The sequence below is a fragment of the Sycon ciliatum genome, chromosome 1, assembly GCF_964019385.1.
Source record: "Sycon ciliatum chromosome 1, ocSycCili1.1, whole genome shotgun sequence".
Classification (NCBI taxonomy): Eukaryota; Metazoa; Porifera; class Calcarea; order Leucosolenida; family Sycettidae; genus Sycon; species Sycon ciliatum.
Genome location: NC_088643.1, coordinates 93682593 through 93696551, shown reverse-complemented (window position 1 = coordinate 93696551; position 13959 = coordinate 93682593). Strand labels below are relative to the sequence as shown.

Below are 13959 nucleotides of genomic sequence, written 5' to 3'. Positions count from 1 at the left end.
TGTCACTTCTGAGCTTCCCAACAAAAGTCTCACTCTGATCAACTACTACAGGCAATGTAAAGGATTGTTATGGGAAAGGCACAAGGACCAGACTGTTACAGATACTGGACCAGCAGACTGAGGTGGCAGGCTATCCTAATATGTTCCTTAGTTGGCCATACTCATGTCGATCATGGCGGACACAAGCACTCAAGCGGCCCAAGCATGCAATAGTGAGTGGCAAACACATGGAATGTGTGTGTGTGTGTGTGTGTGTGTGTGTGTGTGTGTGTGTGTGTGTGTGTGTGTGTGTGTGTGTGTGTGTGTGTGTGTGTGTGTGCGTGTGTGTGCCTGCACAAGAGTTCCATAATTATAGACTTCTAGCATGCTGCTGAACCAGAAGCTGAATACACAAACTCAGTATCCATGAAAATGAAATAATTATATGATGTACACACAGCTCTCCAGTCTAGGACCTTAGGATGCTTATCGACTAATCTCGACTGGGCCCTACATCAGTGCAACTTACCCTGACAATCAGTGCCATCACCTGTATAACCAGCCATACATCTGCATGAGAATGATCCGGCAGTATTGATACAGTCGGCTTGAGCATGGCAGTTATGCAGAGAGCCATCGGAGCATTCATTAATGTCTGCAAATGGAATAGAGATGAGAGCAGGATTGACATGGGTTACATACCAGCATCGCCTCCTAGCAAGTCCTATGGTTGAGATATTACCGTAGGACACAGCACCGTGTTGGCTTCACATAGCTCTGGAGTGGCTCACTGGCAGCCAAGCAGTCCAGCAGGAGAGAGAGATGATGATGATAAAATGACAGAGAAGAGGGAGATGGAACACGCTGCTCAGTCTTACCTTGACAGCGACCATCCATACATGAGTAGCCATCCGTGCACCTGCACCATACACACCAATAGTGTATGTGCGTGTGCGTGCGAGAGAGAGAGAGAGAGAGAGAGAGAGAGAGAGAGAGAGAGAGAGAGAGAGAGAGAGAGAGAGAGAGAGAGAGAGAGAGAGAGAGAGGGAGAGAGAGAGAGAGAGAGAGAGAGAGAGAGAGAGAGAGAGAGAGAGAGAGAGAGAGAGAGAGAGAGAGAGAGAGAGAGAGAGAGAGAGAGAGAGAGAGAGAGAGAGAGAGAGAGAGAGAGAGAGAGAGAGAGAGAGAGAGAGAGAGAGAGAGAGAGAGAGAGAGAGAGAGAGAGAGAGAGAGAGAGAGAGAGAGAGAGAGAGAGAGAGAGAGAGGGAGAGAGGGAGAGAGAGAGAGAGAGAGAGAGAGAGAGAGAGAGAAAGAGAGAGGGAGAGAGAGAGAGAGAGAGAGAGAGAGAGAGAAAGAGCGAGGGAGAGAGAGAGAGAGAGAGAGGTACGGGAAAGACAGAATACATCAATGCAAGAACAATACAATTATGAAATGCCTCATCACACCACCAGACATTCTGTCCGACAGTACAAACAGCAAAAATAGAAATGCAAACTTTGATGAAACAGTTACTTCAGAAGTGATGACATACTGAAGTAGGGAAAGAAATAGAGCTGAAACGAATCAGAAGTAAGTATCGTTCAAGGGCGTCGGAACCGCACCGGCCGGGGCGGCCATGGCCGCCCCACTTTTCGGCCGTTTTTTAATTTGTTTTTAGCACACTGCAACAAAGCGCGATGATGTCAGCGCAAACGTGGCAAATCCTTGTCCCCGATCGTGGTTTGTTGCAGAATCAAAAGTCCATGTACACTGAAATGGCACCAAATGCCTGGGAATGCTTGCAATTGGCTTCAATTTTTGAATTTTTTTCCCGGGGGAAGGTAATGTTTGTCCCCGATCGTAGCGCTAGTATAGCATCTTCTTGTTTTTTTGCAGAATCAAAAAGTCTTTCATTGTAGTTACCATACACTGAAATGGCACCAAATGCCCGGAAATGCTTGCAATTGGCTTCAATTTTTGAAATTTTTTCCCGCGGGAGGACCCCCGGACCCCCTTCCATGGCCGCCCTGCCTCCAAAGTCAGTGCGATGCGCCTGTCGTTGTGCTTCGTCACATTATTACCTCATCAGATTTACAACTGGCTTCATCTCTTCGAGTGCTAAGTAGGCACTGATTCATTCTGTTTTTGTTTTTTTTATACATTTGCGTACCATTCGTCCAGACCAGTCTTCCACCAGCATGCCTATCAACAAACATCAACACCAATCCTGTGTTGTCAAGGGTGATCAGCACTTACAAGCATACATACTAGTAGCTTACACAGAACAAACAGATGAGCCGCATGTGTCGTTCGGCTGACCAACAGCAAAGCAGCGTCCGACTGGCACTTCGTTCTGGGCATCGTTCGTCAAGCGCTTGCATTCAAACGGGCTCAGTGTCGTGTTGTACAAACTGAGATGCGAGATGTAGCCTTGGAAGCCTGAACCACTGCTTGTACGGCCAAGCTCGAAGAACCGAGTCTGCAAAGCAGGACAACACAAACATTGCACATGTATGCACAAAACACAAAAATACAAAAAAATACAAGCAAACATGAATACATACGAAACTACTTCAGTACTGGTAAACGACATTTACAGTCAGCGATCAGACCAGCAGAACAAGCACTAGCAGTGGACCCAGTAGACTCTGATAGGGTAGAACAGGGCAGCGGAGACACAGTGCCTGGCCCGGTTGAGATATGCGAAACCGACGACCGGGCATGAAACTCTCTGAGTTGTGACATCGCCTCTACCAGCAGCACCACCACCACTACCACCAGCGGCAATAGCAGCAGCAGCAGCAGCAGCAATAACACTATGACATGCTGCAGCACAGCGCACATCATCCATACATTATGTACTCACAGTGTCCAATTTCAATTCTGGTACTCCGTCAAAGAACTCTATATCATCCTCATCGCGCCCATTCACAATCAAATTAGCAAAGGCTGCAGATATATTGCCAGTTGGGGTGCTAACAATGGTTGTATTCGATATGTCAAACGACAAGCAAAACGTCTGAAACGAGTCATCCACCACTAGAGGAATCCTGAATACAAATTCTCTGCTGGAGATTCCATCGCGGCCAAATCTGAAGAGAATATGCGGATAGTCCACGCCCAGCTCAGGGAACGGAATGAAGAAAACAGCTAACGATGGCAGACTGGGCTTCTGGACACGATCGCTGAAGATCTGTCCACGTGAATCCCTCGTCAGTTGTACTCTGAAGAAGAAGCTAAACTGACCGGTCTGAAAGGTGGGCTCAATACGACTGGTGCGTACGTCTGTTGCTACAGAGAATGTGTCTCCACCGCCCACGAACACTGCTTGCTCAGTTGTACCAGACACGCGTGAGAACACCAGACTGTCGCCAACAAAATTGTCGGCCTGCAGAATGTTAAAGCCAGAGCCGACCGGATTCCTGTCGTCTCGAAAGCAGCAGTAGGCAGGCGCGGCAAACAGAGTGGTGCACACGGAGCTGTTGTAGCAGCAGCCCTGTGTCAGCTGTCTGTTGGTTAGTGTAGGCGCTGTGCACAGTCAACAACATCAACACACATGGCCAAGCGCATACATGTATTGTACATCAACACATAGCCATGCACATATAGTACATCAACAGATAGCCATGCACATATACTTGATATAGTAGATCAACACATAGCCATGCACACAGTACAGTCATCATCATAAGCCCATAGCTCAAAGGACTTCGGGGCACCAGAGAACAAGACAAAGCATTAGACAGCCAGCAATGTCTATCATAGACAGCTACTACCAACAAAGACGTTGTATTTCTCGCCGGCCGAGCGCAGCGAGATAGGCGAGAAATGATTTCTCGCGAAATATTTTCAGTTGCAAATATGGCATCTGGTGTGTTCTTTGTTGTCGCTTCTTTTCCTGACTTCTTCAGTCAGTTTTGAGTCTCACCAGTGTCCCTGCCCTCCCACCCTTTATTTCTGTGCATATTATCAATGCTTTTTATCACTGTTTGCCGTGATGTGCTTGCCATGCCTACATGATGCCTAATCGCCATTGGGGATATACACCCGGTTTTTTCTCTCACAAATGCGTCCGTCGGCGCGAGGGTTTTTTCCCGGCTGGCTCGGTCCAGGAAAATTAATCTGACGGTCCCAAGTGGTTCTGCATCATGGCCTATTTCTGCTATCCACTGGCACGACTATTCTATCTGAGACACTCTGTTCTCAGTCCTTGCTTGCTTCCATACCTCACTCGTTATCCGGTTCACATCTGGCTGCGGCCAACTACATCTGGCTGCGGCCAGCTACCCATCACTTTGTGTGTTGTCGCTATTGCTGTCTATGTCTCTGTGTGTGCCAGTATATGTGGAGCGAGAAATATCCATGCCCGTCCAAAACAAAACAGTATCCAACTAAGACAACCGATCAGCTATCAGATTGGCAGATTTCGGATCATGCACTTCCGCTTACCATGTTCTCAAACAGGTAGAATGTATGTGTGTTTCAAGAATTGTGCTGGTTCATGATGAAAAACCTTTGCCACGTATCTCTTCAGTTGATCCATGCATTTCCCACAGTCAATGTATAAAGCAGTTTGCAGCCCCCCCACCCCCCCCCCCCCACCCCATCTTCTCTTCACTATGTCACTGTAGATGATGATGTTAACCGGATCATGCAATCACTAGTACCACCAGCTACTTTTATGTTACTAAAAAATAAAATAAATAAATCATGGTTCGCGTGAGACTCGGCTGGAAACCGTGTTTTCCGCATCCGCAGGAACACCACCACCCTCTGTGGATCAAAGGTGCAGATGCAGCTCCTAAAGTGTTGGGGGGGGGGGGGAGTAGATCAGACCCACTGCAAAGTGGTCAAAGACCAAAAACTCCCATCCACTGCATCCATCTCACTAAGCTGGATGTCTAAAGTGCACTTCGCCAAATCCCTGTCCACCTGGACCGTGTTGGGCATCTGCTGACAGGGTCAATACATCTACGAGCGTGTTTTGCCCATTGGACTACGCTCCAAGCCGGCCATAATCGACTCTGTTGCATCCAATAGAATGGAGTAGGTGGGAACAGTTCGCGATCCCATACCTGTTGCATTACCTTGACGGCTTCGTAAGTTTTGCTCCAGATCTGTACTAGCCCATCAGCAACTTGCCATTCTGCTCGGAGCATTCACACACCTCGGTGTCCCTATCCGAGTCACAGCAAAAGTGAAGGGTCCAGCTCAAGTACTGATGTTTTTCGGCATCATCCTCGACATCCACCGCCTCGAAGCCCAGCTGCGTCTGGGCAAACAGGACGAGCTACGCAACCTCATACAGGCCACTCTTCATATAACGAACTACGTGACGTCAACTCGAGTCTCTTCTGGGGAAGCTCTCATCTATTACAATAGTGATAGTCCAAGGGCACACATGGTGGTCACTTGCCAACCGGCACAGGCAGTCGTATTATTATCTGATTAAACTCTCGGAAGAAAGCCTCGAAGACCTGCACTGGTGCCTCAAGCTCTCCGTCCAGTGGAACGGCTGATCCTTCTTCCTACACCCCAACCTCGTGCTCCCCCCCCCCCCTTATACCCCAACTGGACGCCAAAAGGAACACATCCCAAGTGTTTTGAATTCCCTCATTGCTAAATGGATACGTACAGTAAAAGCCTGTCTAAGCCGACTGCTCAAGGGACCTTGCGAATGTGGTCCCCGTGCGCAGGTGGCCTTCTTATCCAGGGTCACTTGACTGGAAATACCACCCCTTGGTCCTGGTTGTAGTGGTGATTTGGGACAGGTGGTGACCTTATCAGAGTGGCTTTGGGACAGCTGGTAACCTTATCAGACTTTGGGACAGCTGGTAACCTTATCAGAGTGGTCGCCTTGCAGGTTTTACTGTATTATGGCTAGGTGTTGGCGTGACATGTTCAACCTTCTCCGGGCATAGCAATATGCCAGTGGAACTGCTTCAAGAATCTTTGACTTACTTGTTAGTTGCTGTGCCGCAGTGCCATGCCAGTCAGCTATGGAATACACATACAACACAAAATACAGAAGCGCATACATAATTATAGTGTTACACACACACACACACACACACACACACACACACACACACACACACACACACACACATACACAGACACAAAACACGCACAAACACACACACACACACACACACACAAAACACACACCCGCACAAAACCCGCACAAACACACACACACACACACACACACACACACACACACACACACACACACACACACACACACACACACACACACACACTACACTACACACACTACACGAACACTATGCACTCGGACAGCCGGAGCAGTCACAGCAAGACAATAAGTACTCGAATTTCAGAAATTTTCGGTGCTCAATATTTTCGGTATGAGGCCAAAAGGCCAGGTTAGGTGAACAGAAATTTTCGGTACAGAGAAGCAGTTCCCTATTGGATTACGTGTATTAGTGTTTGTTCGGTGTATTGAAATTTTAGGTATGAAACAGATGCACCGAAAGTACCGAAAATAAAAGTACACCGAAAATTTGTGAAATTACAGTACCTCATACTACATATTTGATCACCTGTGGAGCACACCAGAGCACCATGCTGGTAAAAAAAAGAAGAAGTGTAGAAATACTCTGCATTGCACGGCATTTTCTAGACCTCTTTTTTTTTTACAGTCAAGTGACAATTCAAGTCGGCAGGAAAAGCGCGAGCTCCCACGTAGAGAGCAACACACAAATCCTCAAGTATCGCCGAAGTCGCAGCAACCTCTTCTTCACATTCTTTTCTACTGCAGGGTATTTTCTACGAGGGTAGTCTTCTTTTTTTACCAGCATGGTGCTCTGGTGTGCTCCACAGGTGATAAAATATGTAGTATGAGGTACTTGTTGTCTTGCTGTGACTGCTCTGGCTGTCCGAGTGCGTAGTGTTCGTGTAGTGTGTTGTGGCTGCAGGTAAGGTTACAACGGCTACAGTTCAATACAAGTACAAAAATGTCCTGACTGTAACGTGTGTCCTTCTTACAGACCCGCACCCCTAGGCCTAACAGGCTAACTGGCTACTATATGACTGTAGACTTTGTAGTATGTCAAACTCACACCGGTCAGTGTTACCACCCTTCATACTTCAGAAAACAACATTTTTCGGAAGTATCTCGCTGCCTCATTAGACATTACGCTACCGTTGTGATTGCGACAACCGCGAAGGTCTCTTCACACACTCCCTGACTTCTTGTCACCTAGTTCAACATGACACTGTATCACAAGTACAATGTACTTACGTGGTAGTATGAAAATAACAGCTAGGGAGACAAGCAGCGTCGATGGTAGCGCCCTTTCGCGCAAGCAGCGCCATCTCCCCAGCATGTCCGCTTCGAAAGGGGACAGATGACAGGGAAGATACGAGTATTCAGGAGCGCTTTTCCGAGAAGAGGATTGTCGAATGTTTGTAAAGCAAAACTAGTGGCTGTATCAGTACTGGTGTCTTAGGTGTATTCACTCGGGCAGTGAACGGATTGAGTGCCAAGTCGATATGGGGAAGAAAGAGCCAGCGCATCCGTCCTGATCTGAGCGTGGAAGGTGAAAAGGCAAAACTGCAACTCCCCACCGAAGAAGATCCGGAGCACGCTGCGCGCTTCCTGTCCCTGTAGCTGCGGTCGCTTGGGTGAGCTCGCTAATGTCCTATATCGCAGTCGTAATCGCATTACCTGTCGGTAGTTGACCTATCCATGATCGGGACTTCAATTTTCTCTTCGGATTGAATCGGAACCAGAGGTACCACAGCACGTTCGACGGGAAGGTTATTGTTGGGAATATCATACCAGTGCCGGCGAGACAATACCGGAAAGGATTTTAAAGATATTAGCGGGGAGAAAGGGCAAGTGTCTCCATTTGTCTTTACAATCACCCCTCCGCAAACTCGCCAGCTCACACAGTGTAGAATCATGTAGGGGGCTCACCTCGCGAGTTCACGACGAATCTGCAACGCACGCTCTTGGTATCCAGACAGCGCGCGGGACACCAGCAGAAACAGCAGCAGAAGGAGCAGCAATGCCAGAACGCTGCCTTGCGCTATTCAAAGTTCTATCCGGGTCTGGAAAGACTTTACCTGTGGACCTTCGATGCACAAGGGATCATCATTACTAGATAATTATTACAAGAAGGACAGAAGTTTATAGTTGGTATTATTTCGTACTTGAGTTTAGACGAGGGCCATATTGTGTCACGTCTTGGTTGTGAAATATGGCAACTGTCAACTGAACTCATCAACGAATCTGTTTCGTGCTGAACTTCATTAGCATTTTATCATGTGGAGTCATAGATGATTGGCCACAAAACTAGTTACCTGGCTACTTGACCGTGGGATGTGTGCACATAGATGCATACTCCACTGCACTGATAACGTTAGCTGCGCTGCATGGCTCAGAAAGAATACTACAGTACATGTAACTAGCAAGTTGATCTGTTCAGCTGAATTGGCCGCTTTTGCTTTAGCTCTAAGCTACCAATACACATTGTTGTATTTGAAATATTTTCCATTATTCCCTGTACTTAACCATGATGAGAAGGGAACGAAAACCTTTGGTTACAAAATTGGTCACCTTTAAAAAGTCACACGAGCAGTGCAAAGCAGCTATAACACATGGTAACGTGGTTAGTTTGGGTAGATCTACTAGTAGACTATGGAGAACAGACTCGGTATCCACTATGTAGCTAGATGTAGTAGGCTTCTTGGTCCCTAGTCCTAGTCTTCACTCTTGTCGAGTGAGTTGAAGTGCAGGAGTAACAGGACTCCCTGGCATAGGCACACGGACACACCACAAGAAACAATACTTTGACAAGATCGAGAGGAAGCAGTTACAGCATGATTTCTAGAGAAAACAGTGAAAGAAGGCTGTGCCAAGCCAGGAAAATGAATCCTAATTTTCATGAGCGTAGGTTTTCTTTGGACAGAATTATTTCGAACCCAAGCAAGGAGCATGTACTAAAACAGAGTAAAATTGAGCGCAAAAGAGTAGGAGAGAGACTAACATAATCATTTGAAATACCATCTATTCTAATTCTAGCCGGCTAGAACTAGAATGTGGCTCATAATCGGAAAGGAAACTAGTTCCTGAGATATTTCACGAAAAGAACAGTAACAAGCCATCAGGGCATGTCCTCCCGTAACGACAGCATCATTACGAAATCAATGCTGAAAATGGGATGATGCAACCGCACAATGATATGATGTAATCACATGGTGACATGATGTCATCACATAACAACACATTAGTAATCACATCACAGTGTGAGGTACAATGTACTCATGCAACTCACTGGATGATGTAGACAATGGGCAAAAAAAGAAGAAAAAAATACTGATGTGAAGCTGTCATGTCATTGTAGCACTCACAGCAGTGTTAGAACAGCGAGGAACGCGAGCTACTAATACTGCCCCGACTGCCTGCACTCTTCAATGAGGAACCATCAAAGTTGAACATGGCCATTGGATTGTCGCCACTAGGGACATATTCCGGGTTCAAACCAATTGCCTTGATCAGCCGTCGCTGAAACACGTACACAAACACACAACATTGATAGCAACACAGCAATGTTAGTATTACATGCACATGGTGGAATGTGAGCTGTGCATGCTGGAGAGAGAGAGAGAGAGAGAGAGAGAGAGAGAGAGAGAGAGAGAGAGAGAGAGAGAGAGAGTGGTAGTAAGACAGACTGAAAACTAGTCGCGTACTCTACAAACGGTGACCTACCTTTGCAAGACACTAGCACACGTGTGTAACAAGATACTGGGGGGGGGGGGGGGTATGAGTGTGAGTGAAGATTACCTGAAGAGCATTATCACTACATGTACATGCACACACTCACACACACATCTGCATGCATATTCACTACATGACGCACACATACCTTCTCCGCGGGAGGTGCAGTAGCAATGGCAGCCATGGTCTCTCCGTCCAGAGCACCCACCGTCTGAGCGAATCGAGATACCTAACGGTAGCAACCGTACGTACACGTGGATGCACAGGCGAGTGTGTGCGTGCAAGCGTACACGTGGAATAACAGCATAAATTATCCACTGTGGCTTTTATCAACACCAGCACTGCACCAGCTGTAACACTTTGTTCAAACAGCTTTCAAGCTAAAAGAGCCATTTGCAGTTTTTCACAATATGAGTAGCTGATGCTGCAGCACATCAGAACCCCGCTGATTAGCCAAACAATGATGCTGTGCCCGCGTACCTTCCAGTGCAATGGACCGAGATTCTCAGTGCATGTACCACCAAGATGATGCAAAGCGACTACCGGTATTCATGTACTTCGAAGTACAATTTAATGTTTCTCATTACATCAGGCAAGCAAAACAGGAAAACGCTTCAACGAAAAATTCCCTCCAGATGACCTTCACTGCTTCTGTTAGAGATACCAATTCCGCAATTCCGCACCGTTCACCCTGTATGAAGCTGTGATTGACCTGCCATGATGTGGCTCCCACCGTGAAGGGGGAGTCTCCGACTTGCACCACATACAGGTGTCGACTGACACAATACAGTGTGTGCTCTATGATTTCAAACCAACCGGGTGTACGTGTACCTGCTGCCACAACTCTTGCAAGCGGGTCAGTCCCGGGTACATTCAAGTGTGGCTATTGTACATCAGGTAGTCTTAGGACTCCCTGATTGAGTTCCAACCGGGTCACAAGTGACACAGTGTTCTTTTTCCGAACGGGTCCAAGTACCCCCCAACCGGGCCGCTGACCCGGCTCTGGAGCAAACACTACAATAATACAACGTGGCTCTTAGTTCTATAGAAAGGCCGGGTGTACCGGTTACTCAGAGGAAAATCCTGTCCCATTGCAACAGGACAGGTTATTATGACTAGTACCTATGGCCAATCATCAGATGATGACAAGGCATGACCAGGCATGGGCCAATGACTAGATGATGATGGTGACAAGGCATGGCAGTGCTTACCTCAATGGACATCTGCTCCTTTGCTCTATTGATCTGAATTTGGTCCAGCGACTTCTGGTAGAGGATTTCTGCTTCTTGAGCCTGCAGGAGTCGATCCACAGCAAATTCACACGCACACCCACAAATGTCCGTATGCATTACAAGCCAAAGTCGACCTAACACCACAGTAAAGACAGCATTGGTTAACCGTGTTCCAGGAGACAACACCTCATTTCCCTTGGCACAAGTAACCACCGCCTGCACTTAACCAGGCTCTGATACTGACCTAAGTTACACAGTTACACTAGACTACTTCCAAGTACATGCTATACTAAATACCCATTGTACCAATATGGAGCAGCATGGAGCAAATAGGCAACACTGAGTGGTGAGCGTGTTACTGTACCCAGTACATGTGCTTACAACACTCACACAGCAGTGGCACAACCAAGTCCTTTCCTGCCGTTACTCAGAGATTTGTGTTAAGAAACACTCATCAGACAGCATAGGCAAGACCAAAGCATATAATCATACGGAGGGGTGTAAGAGAGGGAGCAGAGGTGATGGAGGTACAACATTACAGTGCAGCTGTACCCAATACGTATACCGAAAAGTCCGCTGCAAATGCCCACTTCGCAGCAAACGCCCACCCCAGCGGGTCCATACTATTTTCGTCTTTTTCAGGTCAATATAGTTGTAGAAAGCTGGCATGAAGGTCGAATGCGTACGAGAACGACTGTAATGCCTACAAAATGCCTATGTCTTACCAGGAGGCTCTGCAAAAGCGGTTGTCATTATCTTGCTGCAAAGAAAACTTCGGTCGAGATTTCCTTTCATTCGATAAATGAGTTGTCTTTGTTATTAGTTCGTTCTCCATGTGGTAATGCCGTATAATCCATCTGGTTTTCAAATCATGAAATTTCTGGAGTGCCACGATGTCGCGCTTTTAGAACGGAACGGTGATTGTTCTGACGAAGCATCATTCAACGACTTGACCGTTCACAGTATTGCAGCTGTAAGTCGAACACTTTACAAGGGGGGATGTTACAGAAGCTACACCTACAAAGTCACTGCTAACTTGTTGAAAATTCTGAAGTGGTCGAGAAAAACCCTTGCCTTTGCGCGTTGCGTGATATGGAAATGATGGCTTGAAACACCGTCAGAAGTGTATTTGGTTCCTGCAATACTCTGTTATTCGGACGAAACTCCCATTTGCATTTGCGAAATAAAACAACCAACATCATAGAATCGCTACTAGCTAGCTCGTAGCTAGCGCCCAAAGAGATTTTGAAACCAGGAAAGTGGACATAGTTTACCGTAGCAAAGCGCTCTTAGCGCTACGGTGTGAGATGCACTTTCGTACAGTAGGGGTGACAGTGCATGGGGTCAGTGTGTACAGGCCAGCATACCTTGCAAAATGGGGTGGGCGTTTGCAGCGGACTTTACGGTACAAGCACGTGCAGTCTCCAATACAGTGAGGAGGCCATGCAGCAAACTGTGTGACTCACCTTAACACGGGATTCTAGCGCTGCAGCATGCTCAATCTCCGCTGCTTGAGCTCGCAGTTGAGCCGCTGTATACACATACCATACACACACACGCACACATGCACGCACGCACACACACGCACACGCACACGCACACGCACACACACACACACACACACACACACACACACACACACACACACACAGGCAGGGAAAAGGAGCACAAACAGTATGAGCGGTTCTCGCCAAAAAATGCTTGTAATGTCCAACACTCGAAGCCGGAATGTTGACATGAAGTGAATGGAGAACACTTCCCTGCTTACACTCCCCTGCTTCAGAAGCATAACAAACTACAGGCATGTCCCATTACAACCGCTCCACATCCTTACACAGACAGTATCTCCACATCCTTACACAGACAGTATCTCCACATCCTTACACAGACAGTATCTCCACATCCTTACACAGACAGTATCTCCACATCCTTACACAGACAGTATCTCCACATCCTTACACAGACAGTATCTCCACATCCTTACACAGACAGTATCTCCACATCCTTACACAGACAGTATCTCCACATCCTTACACAGACAGTATCTCCACATCCTTACACAGACAGTATCTCCACATCCTTACACAGACAGTATCTCCACATCCTTACACAGACAGTTGAGAGGTTCCGCACTACGTAAAGTTGAGCTACTTTACGTTAGTGGGCGGGAAAAACCCGTGAATTCGCGAGTTTGCACTCCACTTACGGAAAGTTGTCTACGGAGAGTACGTAGATAGGGCTCTGATAACGTAGCTGGTCCGTAAGTGGATTGGGGTACAAATTTATGACTCTCTCCCCAGGTCGATCTGGTCGTACACTGCCGCGTTCGGAGTTGCCAAGGGCAGCTACGTGATTTGAAAACTCCGTATGGCGGAACCCAGATGCGCATGCAGTTTACGTAAGACTTTCCGTAGATCGACTACGTTTTTTACTAACGTAATTACGTTATGCGGAACCTCTCTAATATCTCCACATCCTTACACAGACAGTATCTCCACATCCTTACACAGACAGTATCTCCACATCCTTACACAGACAGTATCTCCACATCCTTACACAGACAGTATCTCCACATCCTTACACAGACATTATGCCATGGTACGGTACGGAGGGCCTGTTTTCAGCCAATCAGCGCTCGTCTAGCCATGGTTATATTGGCCAGTATAAATCCCGCGCGGGATTTATATAGAATATAAATCCCGGTGCACGGTACGTACGCAAGGGCACTGCCACCGTACATGTTCACTGCCTGAAAGGCAGTGAACTTGTACGGCGGCAGTACTCCAGCGCACGGACCATACATAAACAGACACAACGGACACCACATGCACGTGTACACTCCACACAGAACGGCACACTGACGAGGAACAGTACACAATGGAAAAGAAGAATGACCTGGAATTCGTCTACAGAGTATTCTGTTATACTGAATCTGAGGATAAAGAACGTCGAATAACCACGAAGTATCCCGAATGGGTCAGCAATGTACATTGTATTTCGAAGAGTTGAAGATCATCAACAGAC

At 47.1% G+C, this 13959-nt stretch overlaps 2 protein-coding genes across 2 annotated transcripts in view; both read right to left on the bottom strand.

The window, feature by feature from the left end:
• LOC135808889 (fibrillin-1-like) overlaps nucleotides 1-7891 on the bottom strand; it is a 36971-nt gene extending 29080 nt beyond the window's left edge. The window contains exons 1-6 of the mRNA XM_065322131.1: nucleotides 7223-7891; nucleotides 5917-5952; nucleotides 2822-3483; nucleotides 2235-2434; nucleotides 858-898; nucleotides 509-634 (exon numbers count right to left, since the gene is read on the bottom strand). Of these exons, the coding sequence (XP_065178203.1) occupies nucleotides 509-634; nucleotides 858-898; nucleotides 2235-2434; nucleotides 2822-3483; nucleotides 5917-5952; nucleotides 7223-7307 (1150 nt within the window). The 5' untranslated portion in view covers nucleotides 7308-7891. The remainder of the gene's footprint in view (nucleotides 1-508; nucleotides 635-857; nucleotides 899-2234; nucleotides 2435-2821; nucleotides 3484-5916; nucleotides 5953-7222) is intronic.
• Nucleotides 7892-8774: 883 nt separating this feature from the next.
• Nucleotides 8775-13959, bottom strand: part of LOC135806579 (major vault protein-like) — a 34970-nt gene continuing 29785 nt past the window's right edge. The window contains exons 25-28 of the mRNA XM_065320775.1: nucleotides 12402-12466; nucleotides 10915-10995; nucleotides 9852-9932; nucleotides 8775-9490 (exon numbers count right to left, since the gene is read on the bottom strand). Coding sequence (XP_065176847.1) covers nucleotides 9344-9490; nucleotides 9852-9932; nucleotides 10915-10995; nucleotides 12402-12466 — 374 coding nt within the window. The 3' untranslated portion in view covers nucleotides 8775-9343. The remainder of the gene's footprint in view (nucleotides 9491-9851; nucleotides 9933-10914; nucleotides 10996-12401; nucleotides 12467-13959) is intronic.